Here is a 24789-nt window from a genome sequence, read left to right as displayed (position 1 = left end):
TTCTGTCAACCTGTTCATATAGTCTACATTGCGGGTTAGGTCAGCATAATTATGTCGCTCCAGGGTGTGGATTTTTCACACCCCTGAGCAATGTAGCAACATCACTCTAATTTTTAAGTGAACATAAGAACAGCCATACTGGGTCAGACTAATGGTCCACACCACTCATGATTTTATAGACCTATAATATCCCCCCCTTAGTCATCTCTTTTCCAAGCTGAAAAGTTCATCTTTTTAATCTCTCCTCATATGGAAATTGTCCCATACGCCTAATCATTTCTGTTGCCCTTCTCTGTACCTTTTCCCATTCTAATCTATCTTTTTTGTGATTGGGTGACCAGAACTGCATGCAGTACTGAAAGTGTAAACCAGGCCTAAGACATCAGGCTGGATTTCAACATGAATCACTGATAAGAGGAAGTCTGTTAGCCAACAAGCTACAAGCCACATTTTAGACCTAGGAACTATATAGATGTGTTTACCAAATTTACCTCCACAAAGTGTCCTGTATTGTACGTCGAATTTTAAAAAGTGCCATCTGACAATGGCTAAAGCAATTAGTGAACAGATTTCTCTTATTACGCAAAGAACATGCTCATTTTCCTCTTACCACCCCTCCCCTGCTGGCTGTTTCATCCATCCGTTACCTATCAACTCTAAATTGTAAGCTCCCTGGGGCAGGAACTGTCCTTCTACATGCAGAGACAAGCACCAAGCATAAGGGGGCCTCAATCCCAGAAAGGGGCTGTCTAGGTGTTACTGTAATATAACTAACAGCTGTAGGTTTTAATCTTTACCCTTTATAGCTATTCCTGAAAAGTTTCAGTACTAAACTAGAGTCTTACTAACTCCAGAATGTGCTCAAGTGCCAATTCCTGAAAGTCTAAGTGTACTGAGGTTTCTGCAGGAATGCTAGTGGGTGTTGCCAGCTTTTAGAAATCAAGGGTCCCTCGTGAACAGTACGAGTTCTTGAAACCAAGACTAGAAAGTGCTAAAATTGATTAGTCAGACATAAAATATTAAATCGCATCTTCTGGAACTGTATATTCCATTTAGGTTTGGGGAGAAGGCAAGCAACACTAATTTCTTTCCTTTCATTTCACTCTGACTGTAGATTCCAAACTCTAGAGAACTCTGTAGGATACCATGATAATGCTGTCCCTATGCCAAGCTGTTTCGAGTCCTTGCACTTGTCAGTTATCTGTGACAAGGACTGTGATAGAGATTGCAAGTGGAAAACAGTTTCCTCTTCTCACCACCACTATACGGATTTCATTGGTAATTGTAGTGTGAGATCTAATAGCCTAACACTGGAATAGCTAACTTTTAATTTTAAGAAACTCTTATCTCAAAATTAGCAATTTAAATGATACATATTAAGTAAATCACCAAGGAGTGGAGGCTTGTCATGGGGATTTATAAGGAGCCCTTTACTGTCTCATTTATAAAGTGAGTACACGAATACAGTCTTTCCAACCTCAAGTGTTCAAAAGTCAGAGTCAGCACCCCCCAAATTCTGATTTTTAAGTTTGAGGGCTTGTCATCATTGAATTTGGAGGGGACACTTCACTTGTTTAAAGCTGGTCTCCACAACCAAAGAGACTCAGTATTTTTAAAAAATGAAAGCTGAGTTGTTTGTGCAGTCTCTTGATTTCCGCAGCTGGAGCTTTAAGGAAAAAAACACCAAATACTGCAAGACGCTCAAACGTGAGAGTTGGCAACAAAGACTGCTCCGCTTCTCCCTTATTTTACCAGGGGAGTGAATGGAAGAATCTTGCCATGCCCCAAAAGGTCAGACTGAAGCTATTCATATGTTTTGAAATTTAACAAATTCAAAACCTGAACAGACTTAAATCTAAGGAAAGCAGCTCAGACTTAAGTCCCAAAATCTTGTGAGCTTTACCCACAACAGCTACATTTAACCAAGTGCCAATTTCTTTGCTTCTGCACAAGAAAATGCAAGAACCGATAAAGCAATGTTACATCAAAAGTTTTCCAGCATAAAGCATGTTAAGCCACTCCACTGGCAGAACGCAGTGAAACAAACTTAAGTACAACTATACATACCATGGTGGAGATGACAAACGCTCCTAAAGCATTCCCATGCCGGAGCAGCCTTCGGCCATTGCTACGCTCCTAATCATCTGGAAATCAGTGAAACACCCAGGGTTTGGTTTGCTCCAGCCTATAGCAAGCATCTGAAATATCAGACCCTCCCAGTGCTTGTTTAACGGGAAAAGCCATTCCCAGGAACTGTCCATTCTATTCACCGTTTCAAATTCCCCATCACAGACAGGATTTGGAGAAAGTCCTTTATTTAAAAAGGACTGACTCCACCCTGACAGGGTGTGGTTTTCCTTTCTTACAGGCAGGAAGTCTTAGCAATAAAGCAGAAGATGACAGAACAGAGTGAGGCTAGATGTCTCTTGCACACTAATATTTGAAGTGGCTGGTGTTAGATTTACCTAAAGCAAATGGCAAGTCTTACTTCAGTAATGGCCTATTGGTACTTCTCATAGTAATAAATACTGATTTAACTAGCTATTTATGGCATCCACTCAAAATCCAGTTCACAAAGCTCTAAGGTTACGTCTACACTACAGAGCCTATGTCTCCATAGCCTGCTAGTGTAGATGCAGCACACAGTTGACAGGATACGTGCATGTCTGGAGAGGTCTGCAGTAAAAACGCTGCAGCACTGTCTGGACACTTACTACAAATATGGAAGGGTTCTTCCATTGCTGTAGTAAATCCACCTCTCCGAGGAGGTGGTAGCTAGGTCGATAGAAGGATTTTTCCAATCGACCAAGTGCGGTCTACTCTGGGGCTTAGGTCAGCTTAACTTTGTCTCTCAGGCTGTGAATTTTTCACATCCTTGAGCACTGTAGCTAGATTGACCTAACTTTCTAGTGTCAGCCAGCCCAATGTTCTGCTGGTAAAAGAACTCCACATCCGGAACTTTAGCTACATCAACGGAAGCCCTTTTCTGTCAGCACAGCTGCATCTACGCAGGGGGTTGTGTCGGCATAGCCATGTCACTAGAGGGCATGGGTTTTTTTCACACCACTGACTGACAAAACTTGGATGGGAAGAGCTATAAATATAGGCCAGGCCTTATTGTTCAAATGGGGGTTGAGTTTATAGTTAAAGTTGATTGCATCCTCTTATCAAACTAGGTGACTGAAGGCAGGGTTGTGCCTCCAATGAGGTCAGTCTAAAGGAGCGGATAGTGGCCATGTTGGGACATCGCAGGCGTTGAGGTTCCTCCAAGGAAGTAGTTTAGGACAAACCCGGCAGCTAGCAAGCGTCCTCCCACAGACAGAAACTGCATTTTCGCCTGAGGTTCCCTGCACGTGTCTAGAAGGTAGGAGTGAAGCAGGTGAGGAAAGTATGCTGCTGCGGGTAAGGAAGCAAGGCAAACAGCTAGTTGATGACAAATCTCAGCCTTGAGACACTCAGGGGTTAAAAGGCTCTTCCTGTCTCACCAAGCACTTCTCCATAAGCAATACCATCCTAATGACCTGTGTCTTCCCACTCCCATCGCACATGCCCCCAAAGCAACGGTCATCACCTCCCTTTCCCAAGCTCCTTTAAAGGCATCTGTAGAAGAGAAAGTGTCATTTACCTGCCACAGCCTCAAACCAGAGGTCAGGTTGGGACACTGCCTTCAACTTTCTGGGTCTGAACTGCTTGGGATGGCAGAACATTGCCTTTATTTCTCCATCTTATGAGACTGGCAATATTTGAGGATTTTTTTTTTGTTTTTTGTTTTGTTTTTTTAAAAACAACTTTCCTTATTCCAGCCTCTTGTGTCACAAAGTTTCCCTTTTGCAAAATGGTCACTATGTCCCATTGCTGTTACTGGTGATGAAGCCAGCAAGATGGTTGTTTCATAACCTAAGGCCAGAAAGGACCACCCAATCATCTAGTCCAGCAGTTCTCAAATTGTGAGTCGGGACCCCAAAGTGGGTCACAACCCCATTGTAATGGGCTCACCGGGGCTGGCATTAAACTTGCCGAAGCCCAAGCCCAGGGGCCCAAGCCCAAGCCCCAGCCCCGGGGCCGAAGCCCGAGGGTTTCAGTCCTGGGGGATGGGTCTCAGGCTTTGGCTTTGGCCCCCAACCTCCCGGGGCGGTGAGGCTCAGGAGGGCTCAGGCTTCATTCCCCCCTTCTGGGGTCATGTAGTAATATTTGTTGTCAGAAGGGGGTCGCAGTGCAATGAAGTTTGAGAACCCCTGATCTACTCTGTCCTCCTGCATATCACAGACCACTAAACATCACCCAGCCACCCCCACACCAAGACCAACAATCAGAATTAAACCAAAGTATCGCAGCCCTCCAGATTAAACTACTGTGTGCCACAGGCAGAGATCAGGAGGTATCAAAGTGCACAATGCCAGAGGCCCTTGCAATGGCAGGAAATTGAATTAGTGAGATACAAGATGATCATAGCAAGTGACCCACGTGGCCATGCCCCATGCTGCAGAGGAAGGTGGAAAATCTCCCTACGCCCACCCCAGATCCCTGCCAATCTCACCTGGGGGGAAATTCTTTCAACACAGAATATGGTTAGATCAGTTAGACCCCCACCAAGACAACAGCCAAGCACTTGAGAGAATTCTCAGTACCACCTTAGAGCACCAACCAACCCCATTCAGTGTCTCATCTCTGCTTCCGAGGAAGGAGGGGGGGGAAAAACCCAGAATCTACAATCTAAGTGCAGCTGACCCTAGTAAGATGACAGCACTTCTCCATTTGTTTTGTGGAGATAACTTAAAGGATTAACCTCAATTAGTTGCATTATGCAAGCCATCTTAATTAGGGAACTTGTGTATTTTTTGGATCTGTTTTGTTAAGGGAAAATCTGTTTGGTGGATTTTTAGTTAACATCTGGAAGATTTTGCTGTTGTGCTAGTGGTTGGCTAAATAATGGTTAAGTTAAAAATACCCAAGCAGATAACACATAAGGCTTTGACTGTAAGTCTGCACAAACATGTCAGACTAAGCAAAGAATCTGAAGTGTTTCCTTGTGCCAGTCTCTCTTTACTATACTATCCCAGAGCCAAATAAATAGGCTATGGGCAGGGCTACCAAAGGGATCTTTTAAACTAAAGGATCACCTGAGTTTGAGGTCTGCACATTTTGGCTTTCCAAAAGACACTTCAAACACACCCTAGTCTTTCTGAAGAAAGATAGTGTATTGTTACGGCTGTCAAAGTTCTGACCTAGCCAATGAGATCTCCAAGGAACACCTTGGTGATGCACAAGCGATGTTATGATTCGTAGGTCGAACCCTTCTGTGCAAGTCAGCATTGGCCCATTGGAGCCGCTTTCAGATGAGTGGGAGGAGGGGGGTCCTGTTTGTGTGCTTATCACAAGAGGCTAGATCTCAGGGGTATCATCACAATCATAGAAATTAGGTCTTTGTGTACAGTAGATCATTCCGTCCATCTTACAAATGCAGGGCTGGGGGGTGTTTTAATGCTTAATATTCTAAGGCACCTTCTGCCAAAGATAGGACATTAGGTCTGATGTGCTAGCCAAATTCCAACTCTGCTAGTTTCGTTCTGCATCCTAGAGTTAAACTTACCTTTTCAAATGGATACAGCATTCTCCTCCTGTCCTAAACTGTGGTGCTAGTCTACATTAGAACATCAGATCGACCCAGCATGTCTCAGGGTGTGAAATAGCCACATCTCCGAGACACAGCTATGCCCCCTGCATAAACAACGCTAGGTCAATGGAAGAATTCTTCCGTCAACCTATCTACCAACTCTCATGGAGGTGGATTACCTACAATGATGGGAGAGCCCCTCACGTTGCTCTCGTGTCTATGCTGAAGTGATACAGCAGAGCAGCTGCGCCACTGTAGCAATGTAAGTGTAGACATGGCCTGTTTAGGTCTACCCTGGAACCCCACAGAGTTATCAGTTATTGCAGAGGTGGCTAATGTGATCTTTAAATTAAGTATTATACCTCAGTTATTGTGAGGTTCAATCCCCTTGACACTCGGATAATAGGTACTATACGGCATTTCTGGAGTAGCTTCTTCTGTCAGGTCGAGGTCCTATCACAGCCACCACTTGGCAGCGATATCAAGGTCAATCTGAGTTACAAAGCAACCACTGGAGCTTATTTTTGTACTTGAAAGCCTCTACCTGAGTTAGAGAAACCAGTTATTTTGGTTTGTTTGGAAATCTTTCTACCATCAGTGTTCCTGTGCCAGTGCATTCAATTCTGAGGGGATTCAAGAGACAATCCATCTCCCTTATTACACCCTGTCTAAGGATGGGGCAATTACACTTTGACCTTTGTACTTCACATGTTTTAACTGCTGGAATATACTTGGCAGTCTTACTAGTTTTCATGAATCCTTTCACTGTTTTACAGCCAAAGTACATTTATTTCAGAAGTTTTGCAGCTTTCTGCCTACAGTAAATACAGAGTCTGGCTCAGCAGAAACACTGGCTACCTCCAAAGGAGCACAATCCTGAGAGCTCACCAGCCATAGTCATGCAGATCGGCGGAATGCTCCAAGCAACACTGATCACAATCCTACTAGCCACGTCCAAACTCAGAGGTACCCAAGTACATAAAGTCTAACCATGTTTTCTGTGACTCTTTCCCATAGCCGTCAGGGTGATGCTTTTTACTGCATGAACTCTCTTCTTGGGTCCACGATGGAAAAAAATTCCAGCCATGTTTGAGGGCTTGGCTATGCGAAAACTAACTTGCATCTTCCGTTCTGATTGTAAATCTGTGTAAGGACACTTATTTTTGAATGATTGTCCTATTTACCGAAGCAGGATGCTTGTATTCAGAAATAAGTGTCTTTACACAGACTGGCCCTGAAATAACTGAAGGTGTGAATTACAACTGATGTAGTTATTTTAGTTCCAGTTGCAATGTGGCTAAGACTATACAGGTAACATTGGCATTGCCATTCCTTGGTCAGACCCAAGGTCTATCCAGTGCAGTATCCTGTCTAACGGGGGCCAGAACCAGAAGCTTCAGAAAAAGGTGTCAGAACCCTGCAGTAGGCAGATGTGGGATCTGTACCCCCATCCCACCCACAGTCTCATTCTGATCTAACAGGTTGGCTGAAGATTGGTTGGTTTGTGTTAAGCTGTGAAGAATGAGGTTTAATATACCTTCCAAAAACCACATTCATAGCTCTATACTGAAGCTTTCATGTAACTCACACACCCCAGCTTTTCAGCAGTCTCTTGGAGGAGCCCCGTCAGTGTGCCAGACCCGCAAAGGGTCCCACTCTTCTGCAAGGGGAGACCACACAGCTGCAACATCTAAGCCTTAGCAGCTAGGCTTATTATGTGGAAGCTAAGCTCCCCGCTCCCCAATGTTTGGGGCCGGGTCTCTCCCCCGGACCTGCCTGCCACCCCCACGTGTCTCCCCCGAGCTCACTTGCTGCCCCTTCACTGCCCCGGAGCCTGCAGCTCATGCTGACTCCACTCCGCTCTGCCGGCTTCCAGCATCACCTGCCGCAGGGTCCTAGTGCCCCTCTTCACTATGGCCAGGGCAGGCTGCCCTTCTGCCCTAGTCCTGAGCCTCTCCAATGCCCCAAACCCCTCATCCCCAGCCCCACAGCCCTTACCCCTGCACCCCCTCCTATCCCCAAACTCCCTCCCAGAGCTTTAGGCAGGTGGGGGTGGAGTTTGGGGGGAGAGGGGGCAGGTGCTGGGCACCACCAAAATTTCTACAAACCTGCCACCCCTGGAAGAGGCAAAGCAGGGTGGAGTGGTGGTGCAGCCCAGTGCAGTGGGGGGGGGGGAGCTTTAACAGAAGTAAATCTAACTAAATGCATGTTTTGTCCTTTGAGCGAGGTGCATTACTGTTGCTGGCGCTTAGCACTTTCCAAGAGGGAGGGGGGAGGATCAGGGAGCCGCGCGCTCAGGGGAGGAGGTGGAGAAGAGACGGGGCAGGGGCGGGGCCTCATGGAAGGGGTGGAGCGGGGGCAGCGAGGAGGGGGGTGTCAGTGATGAGGACTAGTGCATTGGCCCGAGGGCCACATGTGGTCATTTGAGTTTGAGACCCCTGCTCTACACCATGAGCTCTGCCCAGCAAGTCCAGCTGAGAGAGACTCCTGTTCAGAGACTTTTTGCCCTCTTCAGAGATCAAAGCACCTCAGCAAATATTTACAGTGACACCAGGCAGCCTTTTCGAAGCAGAAGGATTTGTTAGTCAACTGGAACGTAACACTGGGGATTCCTTAGGCTAGCACAAAGGCATGGTCCATGCTGACTAAAGCCCCCTTGAGCCATGCTTCTCTAGGCATCACTTGGTTTCCTCTCTCTCTACCCCTCTGTCATCAGTCCCAGGTCAGAGCTGCTGTCTCTCTCCCAAGCCCAGCTCTTATCCTAGCCTCCTGTAACCTCTCAGTCCATGGTTTTCCTCCCGCAGACCCATGTTGAGTTCACATTTTCCACCTGCCCAAGTTTCCCGTTGATAGGTGTCAACTGTTCAGAGCTTGGGGTTCTCATTGTCTTCCCAGAACCTCCATTGATACAGGTTGGTTTCAGACAGTCCTAGAAGACCCATTTATACCACCCCAGACAGTTCCATGACACAAACCCTTCATTATCTCCTGCTGTGCTCCACGGCAGCATTTTAACCCTTCTATAGTCAATAGCAGTCCTAAGTCAAGTACGTCTGTGCCATGCTTGAGACAAGGTAGGTGAGGTATTATCTTTTATTGGACCAACTTCTGAACATAAGAAAGACACGCTTTCAAGTTTACACAGAGCTCTTCAACACTGCATTCTGCCATGCATATCATTCATAAAACTATTACAGGAAAGTCCCCCTTTCAACAGAGCAAATACACCAGACACTTCTAGGCCCCCCAATTAACATACGGTGATCTTTTGTTTGCAGTGTTGCTGTAGCCGCATTAGTCCTAGGATACTAGAGAGTCATGGTGGGTGAGGTAATATATTTTATTGGACCAACTTCTGTTGGTGAAAGAGACAAGCTTTTGAGCTCCACAGAGCTCTTCTTCAGATTTTTGGGTGCCCAATTTGAGACACATAAGACCTGATTTTTCAGAGTACTTAGCATAACAACACTTTGAATGTTCAAAGCACAGTTCCCATTGACTTCAGTTGCACCTGCGAGTGCTCCGTACTTCTGCAAATCACACCCCAGGGTATCAACTCAGGCACCCAGAAAATGAGAAACGATTAGTGACCAGCGGTGAAAAGTTTGATTTCAGTGTTATATCAGCATCACATAGGAACTCCATGGCAGAGGTAAGGATAAAATAGAGTTCCCCAGGGCAGCACTCAACAGCCTTAACCATGAGATCATCCTCTCTTCCTGCAGTCCAATCTCATTCGCTACATACTTTCCGACTGCTGCAAGAAATGAGGCAGGGGTCCCACAGACAACACTCGCTCCATTACACAACCCTGATTCATCCCCAAAGCAGGTTCATCCTGTATCTCCCTGCAGTATCTTTCTTATAAGCCTATTTGTCTCACTTCCATCCCTGTTTTTTCATTATTCATTGACCCCATACTCTTGTTTTCTGGACTTAGTGGTTCCTCTCCTTGGTTAAGGGGGCAGGCCTTTGGTTTTGGGTGGGCCTAGATCCACATCTTCCCAGGATATAAATAGGCTTGTGCACTGAATGAACACAGGATCCTGTGGGGAAAAGGTCTGATCTCATAATTAAAGAGTATAATGCATTCACACAAAGGGGCCAAATTCAGGTTGTACAAGCAACTTTCTTGTAGATTTGTCTATGATTTCCTAGGTTTTTAAAAAAAGCAAACTGGAAAAAAAAAATCCATCATGTGGTATATTGACACCCACATGCTTCATTAGCTGGGCTGGAACATTTAGATCCACCCCAAAGTCCTCTGCCACTTCAGCTAATGGAGTGGCTGACAGCAGTAACAGGTTGTCATCCTGTACGTAGACCAGGGTTAGAGACTAAGGAAATACTTTGCCAGAGGGTTTCACAGCTATTTGCTGACAGCAGAGGAATGGTGAGACTCAGGACTCCTGGTTCCAGTCCAAGCTTTGGAGGGGAGTGTGCTTGTTCTAGTGGACACATTCTTTTGCCCATTTCTCCACTAATCTGTCCCACCTCTTCCCCACCCACAGTGCCTCACCTCAATCCCCTCACCTAGCCAGTCCCAGTCTCCACTCCTCAGGCTTCTCGTCCCACTCTTTGTCCATCCAGTCCTAGACTCCTAGTCTCCCCATTCCTGGGTCCTCAGCCAATCTGTCTTCTCATTCCCTGCCCAGCTCCATCAAATAACCTCTGCATTTCCCCTTCCCCCAGCGCCTTGCCCCAATCTCTTTGCCCAGCCAGTCCCAGTTCTCTCCTGCACTCAGGCTCCTCGTCGGATTTTGGTCCCTCCTCACCCACCATTTCCCTCTCTGGCACCTAATCCCAGATTCCTTGCCCAACCAATCCTCTTCTCCCTTCCCCTCCCAACTCCTTGCCCCAAATTACTCCTGCCCCAACTCCCCAGGTCTTGTCCCTTCTGCACACGATTCAGGCAGTTTCGTCCCCCATGCTAACGGGGCCCAGTGGGGGTGGGGAATGAGCGCACAGGAGAGACAGGCTCCCAGATATTAGTTCTGGTGCATAGACCCAGCACAGTCCAGAACAGCAAGGAATTGCAATTGCAGGGCAGTCCTGTTCAGCCCTGGGCTGGAGCATAGAATCCTAGAAATGTAGGATTGGAAGGGATCTCAACAGGTCATCTAGTCCAGTCCCCTGCACTCAGGCAGGGGGCTAAGGATTATCTCTAGACCAGCCCTGACAGGTGTTTGTGTAACCTGATTTTAAAAACCACCAGTGATGGAGATTTCACAATCTCCCCAGGTAATTTTTTCTAGTGCTTAATTGCCCTTAGAGTTAGGAAGTTTTTCTAACAAGCCTCCCTTGCTGCAATTTAAGCCCGTTATTTATTGTCCTATCTTCAGTGAATAAGGAGAACAATTTATCACCCTCCTCTTTATAACAACCTTTTACATACTTGAAGGCTGTTTTGTCCCCCCTCAGTCTTCTCCACACTATACAAATCAGTTGTTGTTTTTTTCAATCTTTCCTCAGAGGTCGTTTTCTAGACCTTTAGTCCAGAAGAGATCAACAAAAATGATTTTCTCCAATTTGTCTAGATCTTTCCTAAAGCGTGGTGCCCAGAACAGGACACTGTACTCCAGCTGAGACCTTATCAGTGCTGAGCCGAGTGGAAGATTACTTCTGTCTTATTTACAACACTCCTGCTAATACATCCCAGAATGATCACTTTTCTGCAACAGTATTACATTGTGATCCACCATAACCCACAGATCCTTTTCTGCAATACTCCTTCCTAGGCAACCATTTCCCATTTTGTATTAGTGCAACTGATTATTCCTTCCTAAATTATCAACACCCCCACAATACACCTTTCAAGATCCTCCTACATATGCCCATCACAACATGTAGCGTACACCTCATCCAGCACACTAAATGTCCCAATAACTATGCGGGTGAAACCAGACAACCACGATGCTGTCAAATGAATTTGCACAGAAAAATGATAAAAAAAGCCAAAAAGTCACCATATCACCAGTGGGTGAACACTTTTCACAGAGCGATCACTCTGTCTCTGACCTCTCAGTTCTCATCCTCAAAGGAAACGTGCACAACACCTTCTAAAGATGAGCCTGGGAGATTAAATTCATAATTTTGCTAGATACTGAAAATCATGGACTGAATGGAGACCTTGGATTTATGGTTTATTACAACAACCTATAACTCACTTAAACTCCCTCAGCTTCCCACCCATGACTGGAGAGGTAATAATGGGCTACTTCAACTTCACTTGAAATGCATGTTAACTACTTATGCTACACAATCTGTTCCACCTTGTGTGACACACACAGTACATTTCCCAGACCTGAAGAAGAGTTCAATGTAAGCTCAAAAGCTGGTCTCTCTCACCAAAAGAAGTTGATCCAATAAAAGGCCTTACCTCACCCATTTTGTCTTCCTAATATCCTAGGACATCACAACTACAACAATACTTCATACAGAGATGGCACAGAAGTTTCAGCTGCCTTAGGTCTGGTCCACACTACAGACATAAAACGATATAACTACATTGCTCAGGGGTATTAAAAATCCACACCTCTGAACTGAGGCATGGTCTACACTACAAAATTAGGTCGACGTAAGACAGCTTACATTGACCTAACTCTGTAAGAGTCTACACTCAAACATAGCACCCACCGATGTAACTCGTCCACTACACTGACTTAACTCCCCCTCTGCAAGATGCGTAGCACTTAGGTTGATGTAGTTCAGTCAATGTAGCGTCAGTGTAGACACTGCGTTGCTTACATTGACTGTTGCACCAATTTTAACTGTCATTGTGGGATGGCTTCTGAAAGGCAGCAAGCACTCCCGGTGAGGACACGCCCCATTGACACACAGAGCGCAGTGTGAATATGCAAAAGCAATTTAATTATTGCAGTCTCTGTACGTCGATGCAACTTACGTCAATTTTGTAGCGTAGATTTGCCTGCAGTTATACTGACCTAACTCCGTGTAGACAGCGCTATGTTGACAGGAGAGCTTCTCCTGTCAACACAGCTACCATCTCTCAGGGAGGTGAGTTAACTACGCCGATGGGAGTGCTCTCTCCCATCGGTGTCGGCGCGTCTTCACTTAAGCGCTACAGCTGCATCGGTGCAGCTGAGCCAATGCAGCGTTTTAAGTGTAGACCTGCCCTTAGTGTCCACTCGTAGTTGAGTATCTTTTGTTCTCTAACCAAAGTGGCTCCTAAAAGCTTAATTTTTGCTGGTCACAAACAAATCTAATGTAGTCAAAATGGCAAATTTTAAAAAAGTCCTTAAACTCTTAGCTTTAGTGTCTTGTGGTAACGAATTCCACATGTGGTTATGCATTGCATTTCTTGGTTTTAAAATTGTTGCCTCTCAATATCACTGAACATTCCCGTTCACATATTAGGAAAATAAATACAAGTGCACGACATAACTTTTAATACCATATATTATTCTGTACCACAATCATGTCATTGTCATCCTATCTGAACTAAGTCCCAATCTTTTCCTTCCCCGTTCATAAGGTTGCAACCAAGAAGTTCTCTAGTGTAGAAATTGCATATCACCAAGGAGATTTTTCCATGTGACTAAGTGAGATTGCCTGCTAGAATTGTTTTTGCATCTCCTTCCTTGTTAATACATTTCATATTGCAGCCTGACTGATGCTTCTATATGTATTTAAGGGTGATCGTGATGGTGGTTTGATTTCTTGAGCAGGGTTGTGTTTTCAAGATGTGTTTTTTCTCCTAGCAAAAACACTCCAGTAACTTTTCACCTTCATTTTAACTTTCATGTCTCACAGACATTAAGATGAACACAGTTCTACATGAAAATGATTAGCTTAGCTTATTTTTCAGTCCTTGGAGTGTTGAATCCATTAGTTTCTCCGCCTAAAATGTAATAAATATGAAGGCTGCTGATCAATATCGTAAGTGAGTGATTAGACAGGATGAATGTCTGAATCAACACATCTCATGTTGTAGTAGAAGGAAAGCATTTCATTACTTCAGTTCATTTAAACTGTAAACTGTAAACATTGTCAAGACTCAAGTAGCAAGATAAAAAGGATTCCTGCTTCTCCAAGTGCAGAAAATGTGTGTGTAAATTCTACAGCATCAAGGTATGTTATTGAATGATACTGTCTATTGAAGTGGGAGATCAGAGCATGAATTTGATCCTGCAAGTGAGATGTCTTTTCAATGACTGCAAGGGCAATGTAGCTGCAACAACAAATTCCCAGGCCTTCCTGCAGCCATTCAAGAGCATTTTTGGGGTGTCTCAAAAAGAGCAAAGATCAATGACTATGTCATAACAACTGAAAGGCAAATAATTAACATCACCTTCAAATGTAGCACAAGATGAGCTATTTAATAAGGAAGATTGAAGTACTTTCTCCAGGATACAATTTCTCCAGACACATCAACTTGCAGGTTTATTAAAACCAGATGCTGCAAGTAACTAAAGAGGAAATATTAAAAGTCAGAGCCAGAAGAATCAACACTGGCATTAATGCAAAATGGTTGGTCATAGATGAGAAGTGGTTAATTGTTACAAGCATATACACATGGAGAGGAAACATTCCTATTTTGTGCTACTCCTTCTGCAGCAGCAAAAACTACAAAAAGTGTCAGTTTCTGAAGATGTGAGCATATCATAAGGTCTTTAAGTTTCCTCAAACAAAAGCTTCTCAGGTGAAATCATCCTAAAACATCAGAGATGGGTTCTCAGCCATTTTTCCAAGAAGGGTTAAATAATACCACTGAACAGTTCTAATGCATGTTGTGGAAGTTCAGGCATCAGTCCTTTTCAGTCCCACAGCAGCCTGAACTTCCCAATGACTATAGAATACTCAGAGTATCTACATTTCCATCCTCCCAGCTACCATAAGTGTCAATATTTGCACTGAGGACTGATCAAAATACAACACACACTCTGCATGAGGGGCTCTGCAGAGAAAAGTTCACAAAAGCAACTGAAGGCTTCAAACAGACTTGATGGAGTACAGGCTGGCAACACTTGCTGCGGTATTGGTGAAATCTAGATCGACCTAGTAAGAACTAGACCACCACAAGGACAGGAGAGAAGCAACGGAACCTTTCTTCCACTTACTCCTAAACACAAAGCTAATCTGTTGAGCCCAAAATAGGAAGAGGCCATTGAAACATAGCTGCTGGAATCCAAGCCTGATGTCATCCCTTCTCCTAGCATTTAGCTGGAGATCCAGATATCTACCCAAATCTGTTTGCCAAGGAGGTTGTCACATATCATTGCAATCCAAATGTTGGAAGATTGTGAACAGTCACTGAATACAAGACAGTTGCATTCAAGTGTCAGCTTTTTACAAGACTCGAACCTTTATGCAACTAACTCAAAACCTCCATCATGTTTGGATGGGTATGGGTGATATTCAAAATTAAATTAAGTGTTGAAAAAAGCAAATAAGTTGAAAGAGTAGGAAACAACAAAAGCCGGAGGCCTAGCCAGTCAAACTGGGAACTGTTAGTGTTTCTAAAGCATTTCAAACTTTCCATTTTGGACAGCATGCCATTTGTTTCATGAATACGATTATGACATGAACACACAGTTGAAACAAGACAGCCTGTTTTCACTCAGATGGGATTCTCCCCAACAAGAAATTGTTATGACCCTTGCTCTAAACACATTATATGACAATCTGAATTTCTGGGTTTAAACCATTTAAAATCCAACCTGCGCCTCTCTATAATACACATCATACAATAAACACAGGAAGGACAATGCTGCATCTAACAGCTAAAGTCTCTCCATCAGTGATTTCATTAGCTCAGAGCTGATGTGTACTGTAAAATCCACAATGGAGTAACATGCCCATTTCACCAGCCAAATAAACAGGCTCAGAAGCTGTGACTTGTCCCAAGTCATGGGATACCAGTGGCAGATATGAATACACTCCAGAAGTCAGTGTTTAATTCCATAGTGACAGGAAATGCCTAATCCCCATGCTCTAACCACTGAGACTGCTTCAAGCATTACTCAAAATGAAATCGCAGCCTTATGATTTGTGGCAAGAACTTGGCCCTGCTGCAGTACTATTGTGGCTGTATCTAGGTTCTGGACTTTAGAATAGTCATGGCTCAAATTATAGGAATTATTTTGGGAAAGTTCTATGGCCCATGTTATACAGGACGTCAGACTAGACAATCACACTGGTCTCTTCTGATCTTGGACTCTTTGAAAAACCAAGCCCATATATATTATATAAATGGTGTTGTGTTTGACACCTGCTGGCCAGAGACTAAGGACTGGTCTATGGATGGACATATTCCTGATGAACTCCATGTGTTGAGATTCTTATTCCAGAACAAGAGTGCTTTGTTTCTGCTCACCTTCATTTCAGGTTAAGAGAACAGAAAGAAGAAACTTTTTTCTGGAATAAGAGTGTCCATACATTGCATTCATCAGGAATAAGTCCATGTGTAGACCAGCCCTGATTTCAAGGGTGGTGAGCAGCTCACCTAAAAGCAACAACCAAGCCTCCCAACTGGGGCAGCAGGAACTAAATGTGTAGTAGGTCATAAGATGCCTGTCTATACTGGTCAAGGAAGCCCTCCTAGCAACCAAATATGCATCTAGTACCATTTCAACTTTACATGGGCACTAGTCTATGGCATATTAAAGTTGCTTCATATGCTGTAGTGAGATTTTATATTGCATCCTCTCCTGTCCTTAAGATCCTACTCAGTTGCTCGTTGCTGTATCTAGGCTTGAGTGGCTACCTTGCATTAGTAAAACTGATAAAAGGCAATGGAATGCACACAGAATGTAGCTTCAAAAGGGTACAATATGGTCATAGGGCAACGCCCTACAGCCTGGAACAGTAGTTTTGTTAACTGACACTATTTGTTTAGAGATCATAACCTTAGCTGGGGGGTTAAATACTGAATACAGCTCAAGAGCATTTCCTGACAACACTACAAGTACCCCCATTTAGAAGGATAGCATGTCATGTGTAACATTAAGAGTCTTGTGCAATCACTGATCATTTCCTGGATTCTTTCTGCAAAGGTTTTCCTCACTCCCCCCCCTTCACCGGAAAAGTTTTAACAAATGCCGAAGTGACAAGATTGAGATGTTCTCACACTTGTTTAAGTACCCAAAACAACTGTGCTTTAAACAGCTTTTTTTTTTTTAAACAAACTCAAAACAATTTATATTCAGCCTCTGAGTATTAATGTTACATATAGAATACTATGAAGGGAAAGCGATCTAGTGACAGGAGCACATGAATAGGAGGTAGGGCTGGGATTTTGTTCCCAGCTCTGCCACTCACTTTCTGTAGGACCTTGGGCAAGTCACTTACCCTATTTCTCAGGTTCCCCATCTGAAAGGTATCCCTGTTTTACAGGGATGTCATGAGGTTTGTTTGTAAAATGCTTTTAGGTCAGAATGAAAAGCCCTATCAGTACAGAACATAAAGTGAAATATTACTTGATTTGAGTTTGGAATGACTACAGAATTCCAGACTAGCAGGAAAAGTTACAGTTTCTAAACATGTTAACACCCTGGTCACCAATGACTAGCATCTGCATACTTCATTGGGAAACTCTGCTGCCACCTTCTGAAATAATGGTTACTGCAGGTATCTACAATCAAAATACTGGACTAAAAATAACTTGTTTTCCCACAGTTATGACATCACAAGCCTGAGGGGTAATTGTTTCCCTTTTCCTGGGAAGTTAGATGCCATGGTCAACAGGGTCTTCACTATTGCTCTGAACAGCATATATGCTGGTATTAAAGAGACAAGATTGGTGAGGCAATACCTTTTATTGGACCAACTTCTGTTGGTGAGAGACAAGTGTTCCAGCTTACACAGAGCTCTTCTTCAGCTCTAGGAAAGGTACTAAGAGTGTCATAGCTAAATACAAGTAAAGTTTGGTTTGATCTCTTTCACCCTCCCACCCCAAAACACTGGGCTAATTTGACAGCATTAAAAGCCAAGACTTTCCATCCCAGGTCAGTGCTAAGTTAGGTTTGCTTAAGTTCACCACTTAAACAGACAACCTACCTTTGTGGGAGTTGCACCCTTAATTTTTCCCCTGTTTGTTTTTTAAAAGGCATGGGGAGTTGAATCATTAATCTTGTACTATGTATTCCTCATTTAATGAGTTACAGTAACAGGTTACAACACAGATGAAGTACAGTGCTCTTGTAGGATTATACAGTTTTAAGACATCTTGGCATTAATTGGCTGTCTTGTTGGCAGTTTCAGCAAAGAGGCAGAAGACTGAGTAGGCCACAAAGACTAAGCTATCCTCTGACCCTTAGAAGTGGTCTCTAGGTGTTTGGTGACATTGGTGAAGCAGTGTGGAGAGACTTGTACTGCTGCCGTACTTGGTCTAGAGGACTGCAGTCTCCAGGGCTGGCAAGTTGGCACCTTTCACGAGCACTATAGCCACACAAAGAAAGAAAACATGTCTTTTCTGAAACTGAACTGCAAGTCTGAGTCAAGTTTATTTAGAAAGACTGAAAAATGGAAGCCATAGTACAAATCTAATGCTGTATTCTAAAGACCCTTCTAAAACTACTACATAGACAAGGCAAACACCTCTATAAGCAGTCATGGTTTTCATGAAAATTTTGAATCAGATATTTACAATAAATAGGTCAATCTACCTCTACCACATTAACTCAAACATACAGACTTGCAGGAATAGTGGTACAGTTTCCAGCTCTTTCATTAAACCCAGTTAGGAAAGTTATTAGTTGCAAGTGTCAGTTAGCACCATACTCTTGGGAAGTACCACTCTCAAGAGCATGAGGCGCTTCACAGGGGAGAGATAAAAACCCACACACTATTAGAAATGTGTAACATTCACACAGCATTTCAGCCACATATAAGGTATTGTAATCTAAACAGGTAAGGGTCCCATACATTCTCCTATTCCATCACAGGTGTGTGACAGCTCTTAGCTGTGATTTTGCTATGCATCCACTTGTTGCTTTGTTATGCTAGATCTGTCCAAGTCCCATTCACCTGGGAGACAGACTCCCACAAGCAAGGTTCATTTAAAGGAAGATTTTTAGCTCTTTCCATTTTGCAAGAACAGGTTTGGGGGGCTTTAGGTCACTCATCCCCACCAGTGGGTCATTCATGGTGCCCCAGCTGGAGTCCAGCAGTGGAGCAAGACTGGCCAGGGCCAGATCAGGCTTGAGAGCAGACTGGGGCATATGAGGGCAGCGAGAAATAGGCTTCATGCTGTTGGAGAGCAGAGGAGGGTCTGCCTGGAGACAGCCCGCCTCATATGGGGGGGAGGGGGGGAAGAGAGAGAAAGAAAGTGCGCCCTCCAGAGGAGGCCCTAGTCCCTGCTGCCTCAGGGGCAGTGATGGGGAGGGGAACGGTTTAGCAACGCTGTGCTGGGGGGGAGGGGGGGGCAGAGAAGGGGCAGCCTCAAGCTGACGAGAGGGGAGAGCCAGCAGCCTCGGGATAACGCTGGGCAGCGTCGGGGGGTGGGGGAGGGTTAGCAGACCTGAAACACGGGAGGGAAGCGCCAGGGTTCAGCAGCCCCGGCGTGGGGGAAGGGTGGCCGCGTCAGGGCTGGGGGGGAGGAGGGAACACAGCAGCCATGGGGCAGAGGGTGGCCGCGTCAGAGCCCCCGGGGGGCTGTGGAGGAGCTCACGGCTTCGGGGGAGGGGCAGCAGGGCCCAGGCGGAAGCAGTGCCAGCGCCCCCCAGAATGGAGGGGGCGGCGGGGCCAGGGCGAGTCCAGCAGCCCGGGGACGGGGTCCAGGCACAGACCGGGAGGAAGCGGCAGCGCAGCCTAGGGGGCCCGGACCCGGCCCGGGATGGGGGGTTAGAGCGGCCCGGCCCCGCTCTCACCTTCTTGCCCTTCTTGCCCTCCTCCTCCATGTCTCCGGCGGGGGGTGAGGGGCGGCGGCTGCCCCGGGCTCCTGCTGCCTCCTGCGGCCCCGGCTCCCCGGGGGCATCCCCGCAGCCGCGCCCCGTCGGCGGCCGGCCGAGCGCCCCCTCACCGGGCTGCCATGGCCGGCCCGCGCGCCGCCAGCCGCGCTCCCTCCCGCCGCGGACTCAGCAGCCCCAGCGGCAACAACTTTTCAATCCTGCCGCCATCTTGGGCGTCGGCTTCCCGGCGTGCTCAGCGCGGGGCCGGCGCTCCCCTCCCCCCCGCGTCCGGAGGGCTGACGTCAGTCCTCCGAGAAAGGACAAGGGAGGGGGACAGCGCATGTGCGGAGCGTCGAGCGGGAGGGGGGGTGGAGGGAGTCAACAGAGTTGCGCATGCGCTATGTCCTCACTCCCCCCCCACCCCCTGCAGTGGAGGCTCTTGTGGCTGACACCCCACCCACTCGTGGGCCCCTGCCCTGCCCCCTCCATGCCCAGCCTAGCCCTTCACCCCTCCTTGCTGCCCCCGCCACCCACCTGGGGGCTGGGCCCTTCTCCCCTGACTCCCATCCAGACCCCCCCTGGCTGCGGCCCCAGTGCCAGCCATGGACCCCCCGAGTGCAGCCCCCCAGCCTGGCCAGGCAGAATCCAGGGAGCTGGGAAAAGCCGCAGGGGCGAGAGGAGCAGGCTTAGCTCCACAGGCTGGTGCAGTGGCCTGTAACCAGAGAGCAGGGTGTGGGTCACCGGCCTAGCCCAGAGCAACGCCACGCCCAGAGTCTGAGCCAGGCCCTTGACTCAGCACATCAGCTTTATTCCTGCCACAGAAAACTAGCACATCAGTTACCTCCTTCCATCCCTGCCCCAGGATCTCTGTTCCCTACAGGCAGCCACTCTACTGGCTGCTGGCCTGAGTCGCCCTGCTCCAGCTGCCATACCCCCACACAAGCCCCAAGGTCTCCTACAGGCGCCTTCTCCAACTTAGCCACTTGCTGGCTTCTAGAATCACCTGCTCTCTCACCGATCTCTGTCTCAGCTGAGAGGCAGTTTGTCCCACACAGGTGAGGCTGGGCCCAGCTCCCCTTACAGGGCCAGCCACCCTGTGATCCCGGATAATTAGTTTGCAAGAGTACTCCCTTTTGCCTTCAGTAAATGAGTTAGGGTTAGGGATGGGTTACATGGCCCAGCAACTGTCCAAGCCAAAGCCACATAGGAACTGTTGCCAATTCACACACTTTGATCACACGTCTTATGATATTCGGTGGCATGTGATTATCGGAGAATTTCAGATTTTGTTTTTAAAAGTCTAGCAGATAAAAGCTTGCCATTATGAACCCTGAAAGCTCAAAAAACCAGACACCTCGTTAAAAAAAACATGATTTTTAAGCCAATCTCATGATTTGTAAACCAATGTCATGATTTTTGTTCACTAAAGTTTAGCAATATTGTATAAGGAGCAAAAAACAGCTTTGTAGCTGTTTGTTATCTTAGGTGGTTTGTAGACCTCTTGTAACCTGTATATTGAAATGTTAGATTAAGTTGATAAAGATAAGAGTGTAATAAAACCTAACAGTTTTCAGGTTTGAGCTTTTAGTTTGGTTACAGAACATTTATTTAATAGAGAACCACTAGGTGACACTTTGAATGATACAACCAAAGTTTATTAAAAAGAAAAATAATTAAGCAAGCAAGCAAGCATGCAATTACTACTTACACAGTACTATGATCATACACTCAAAAGATGAAATGGTATATCAATGGGTGATCAGTCCACTGACAACCGAATGATGTACAGCCATATAATCCAGGAACCTAACAATATCCTTTGCATGTTCATTGGAGCTCTCCTGCAGTTTAGCAAAACTACTCCTTTTATATTCTAATATTAACTAACATTAAACTGCCCTTTACCATCATTATATTTCTGCCACCTTCTTATTGGCTCTTTACATTACACATTATTTAAATTAACCTCTGCACCGATGTCTTTTCCATACTAGCAATATAGATATTTTAATAAAACAATCATAATTCTCAATAATACTGATTAAAAACCTTGCTTAACCCAGTTATAACCAAAACAAAATGGTAACATAACCCTGGGTCATGGCTTTGCTAACTCTTACTTTCCCATAACACTCTGTCTCCAATTTATCTTTAACTTTTCTTATACTAGCAACTCCAATTTTGCATACCCCTCTAGGCTTGGGCTAACTTAGGCCCCAAACCATACTTCTACTTCTTTCTTAACCCAAACCACCCTACAGGCTTCGGCCATGAACCTGCAAAAAGTTGCACAGATCAGGTGCCTAACTTTACCACTATTTGTGTTTGCCCATTAACCTAACTAGGATTATAACTAGGGAGAGGCAACTGGCTCTCTGTAATGTGTGGAGTGTGTGCTCATGTGTGGTTTATTATATTGACTGGCCTTTTCTACGGAGAGGATTTGCCCTCATTCCAGCCATGAGGAACCTGCTACCAGTGTAGCTGAACCAATGCAGATGTCCTACGGTAAACAAGGAAAACTGTTAATTTGCCCAGTGCAGTGTGAAATCGGGATAAACTGCTCTGGCAGCAATCACAAGTTTGCCAGTCTACCGACTACCCTGTATGCAGCATGTGTGTATGTGCCAGGTCCACGTGGCATATGTATGAGCGTGCATAGTCTGAATTTGCATATGACAGGTGTGCAAGTTGCAGAGTATGTTGATGCGTTCATTGTGTGTGTTTTACGCAGTGTGGTAGCCATGTCGGTCCCAAGATATTAGAGACCTAAGGTGGGTGAGGTAACATCTTTCATCGGACCAACTTCTGTTGATAAGAGAGAGAAGCTTTTGAGCTTCCACAGAGCTTTTTTTCGGGTCATTGTGTGTGTTTGGCAGAGACGCACGGTGTGTGCACCCGTACCATAGGTGTCCACGTAGGTGGAATAAATGTGCATGATAGGTGATTAGATGGCACATGTACATGTAGTCACGCGTGGTGCTTGCGGGCCAATTTTGTGTAGGGTGACCAGACGTCCCGTTTGGGCTGGGACACAGTAGCGTAGCTGGGGGGGGAGCAGTGGGGGAGAGTCCCTTTTTTAAGCCCTGTCCAGTGGCGTAGCCAGGTTTTAAGAGCAGGGGGAGCAAACATAAAAAAGGCACCCCCCCTTGGCTCCTCCTCTGGCCACGCCCCCCCCTGGCTCCTCCTCCGGCCGCTCCGCACCCCCCCCCTTTGGCTAGCTCCTCCGGCCGCGCCGTGCCCCCCGCCCCCCGCCCTCATGGGGTCCACTCCACGCTGGCCTCCCCTCTGTGCTGCTATAGTGCCGAGCACCCCCCTCGCCGGGCCCCCCAGGCCGGGGGTGAGGTGACACCCCCACGTGCCCCGGGCTGGGCCGAGCCACGGTGGGGTCCGTGTCCCTTTAAGAGTGGGCTGGGCTGAGCCGAGCTGGCGGGGGGTGGCTCCGCTCCCCACTGCAGGCTGATGCTGGAGCCTGGGCTGAGAGCCCTGCTTGTCTCCTGCACCAGCTCCGGGCGGGGCTTTGCTGCGGCTCCCCCAGTCCCCCCGGGCCACGGCCGCCCCCTGCATGGTAGGGGCGGGTTGCATGAGGGCCGGTAGGGCGGGACCTGGTGGGGCCGAGGGCTGAACAGGCCTGGCAGGGCGGTGCGGGGGCTGCTGGAGGGTAGGGTGACCAGATGTCCCGATTTTATAGGGACAGTCCTGATATTTGGGGCTTTTTTTTATATGGGCTCCTATTACCCCCACCCCCTGTCCCGATTTTTCACACTTGCTGTCTGGTCACCCTACTGGAGGGGGAAGCTGGGGAAGGGGTGGCACGGCCTCAACCCCCTGGGGCTGCCTGCCCCGCGGAGGAGGCAGAGGGGCGCAAGCCGCAACAGGACCCCAGCCCCCCAGGGGAGGGGATCTGGGGCCAGCCCAGGGAGGCAGGAGCAGCCCCGGGGGTGCTGGGCGCGTGCAGGGCAGAGCCCCAGGAGAGCCCCAGCCCCAGCCCCGCGGCGGGCAAGGGGAGCCCCAGGCAGGGGGAACCGGGCCGCCCGCGAGACGCTGAGGGGGAGCGGCTGCTTCCTCTGCACCCCACTAGCTACGCTACTGGCCCTGTCCCGACTTTTTTGGCAAACGTGGGCATTTGTCCCATTTCCTTTTGCCAACTTGGTCAGTTGGCAACAGCAAATAGGGGGTGGGGGAACGTGTGGGGGGGGCAGCAATGCCAGCTGAGGGGGTAACACGCTGCTCGCTCGAGCCCTGCCTCCTCCCCGCCGCTAGGTGGCACCATCGCCCCGCAAAGGAAGGGAGGGGGCGGAGTTAGGGGAGGGACGCGCTGATGACGCGAGGCACGCGCTGGGGAGGGGCTAGTACGCAGGCGCAGAAGACATGGCGGCGGCGGTGGGGAGTAGTCGCTGCAGCGGCGCTGGTGAGTTTCTAATCCGCCTCCATCCGGGGCCTGCGCTGCCCTGGGAGCCCTGTGCGGGTGCAGGCGGGGGCCGCCCGCTGTGTTGCGTGGGTGGGGGGGCTGTCGGGGGCTGTGCCCGGGGTTCAGCCCCACCTGGAGGCGAGAGAAGATTCGGTGCCTCCCCCCGACCCCCTCGGCCATGTGGGGACTACAAGTCCCAGGAGACAGCGTTCCCCACTGAGCCCTGCCGCCGCCGCAGCCGGGGGAGCGGTGCATGTCGGGAGCTGTAGTCTCGGAGAGGCGGCTGCACGTGTGCTGCTGCCGGGGAGGGCACCCCTGGCGGGGCAGCGCGCCCCTCTCCTTGGGGTCTGACCGTCCCGTCCCAATGGGCACGGGCTGGGCAGCACGGGCCTTGCCGCGCCAGGGGCTCCGGGCACGGGGCTGGTGGGGGAGCTAGGGCAGCGGGTGGCTGGGATCGGTGCCCCAGCCGCTGTGAGCAGCGTGGCCGGTGTGCTGTATGGGCCGCACGCCCTGTTTGCTGCTGTATGTCTAAGGGATAGTCTCACTCAAAGGCATCTCCCAGCCTGGGGGGGGATCCTGGTCCAAGCATCAGGCTTCAGCTCTCACGGTACAAATCCCAGCAGAGGGGGTTCTGCTCCCTACTCTCCAGGCAGATCAGCTGATCTCTGTGCTGGTTAATGTGCCTCCTTCAGACAGTGCCACAGAACTACCCCTCTCTTGGTAACAGGCCGGGCGGTGATTCCACCGTTGCCTGCTCCATAGTGTCGCTCTCTAGGGTGGCTGCCTGCCTTAGGAGTGAGTGATGCATGGGTGGCTTGTAAAACACTTTGAGACGACAAGCGCATAAATATCTCAGAAATATCCTATGACCGACCTGCCCGGTTAAGTAGATTCTCCATCGTCTTCTGCTAAAT

General features: G+C 47.6%; 1 protein-coding gene across 1 annotated transcript in view; it reads right to left on the bottom strand.

Moving 5' to 3' along the window:
* CCM2 (CCM2 scaffold protein) overlaps positions 1-19618 on the bottom strand; it is a 71702-nt gene extending 52084 nt beyond the window's left edge. Inside the window, exon 1 of the mRNA XM_024193807.3 lies at positions 19444-19618. Coding sequence (XP_024049575.2) covers positions 19444-19473 — 30 coding nt within the window. The 5' untranslated portion in view covers positions 19474-19618. The remainder of the gene's footprint in view (positions 1-19443) is intronic.
* Positions 19619-24789: the final 5171 nt, after the last annotated feature.

Source organism: Terrapene carolina, unplaced genomic scaffold (genome assembly GCF_002925995.2).
Source record: "Terrapene carolina triunguis isolate 2854851 unplaced genomic scaffold, T_m_triunguis-2.0 Scaffold111, whole genome shotgun sequence".
NCBI lineage: Eukaryota > Metazoa > Chordata > Testudines > Emydidae > Terrapene > Terrapene triunguis.
This window is presented reverse-complemented; position numbering and strand designations above follow the sequence as displayed.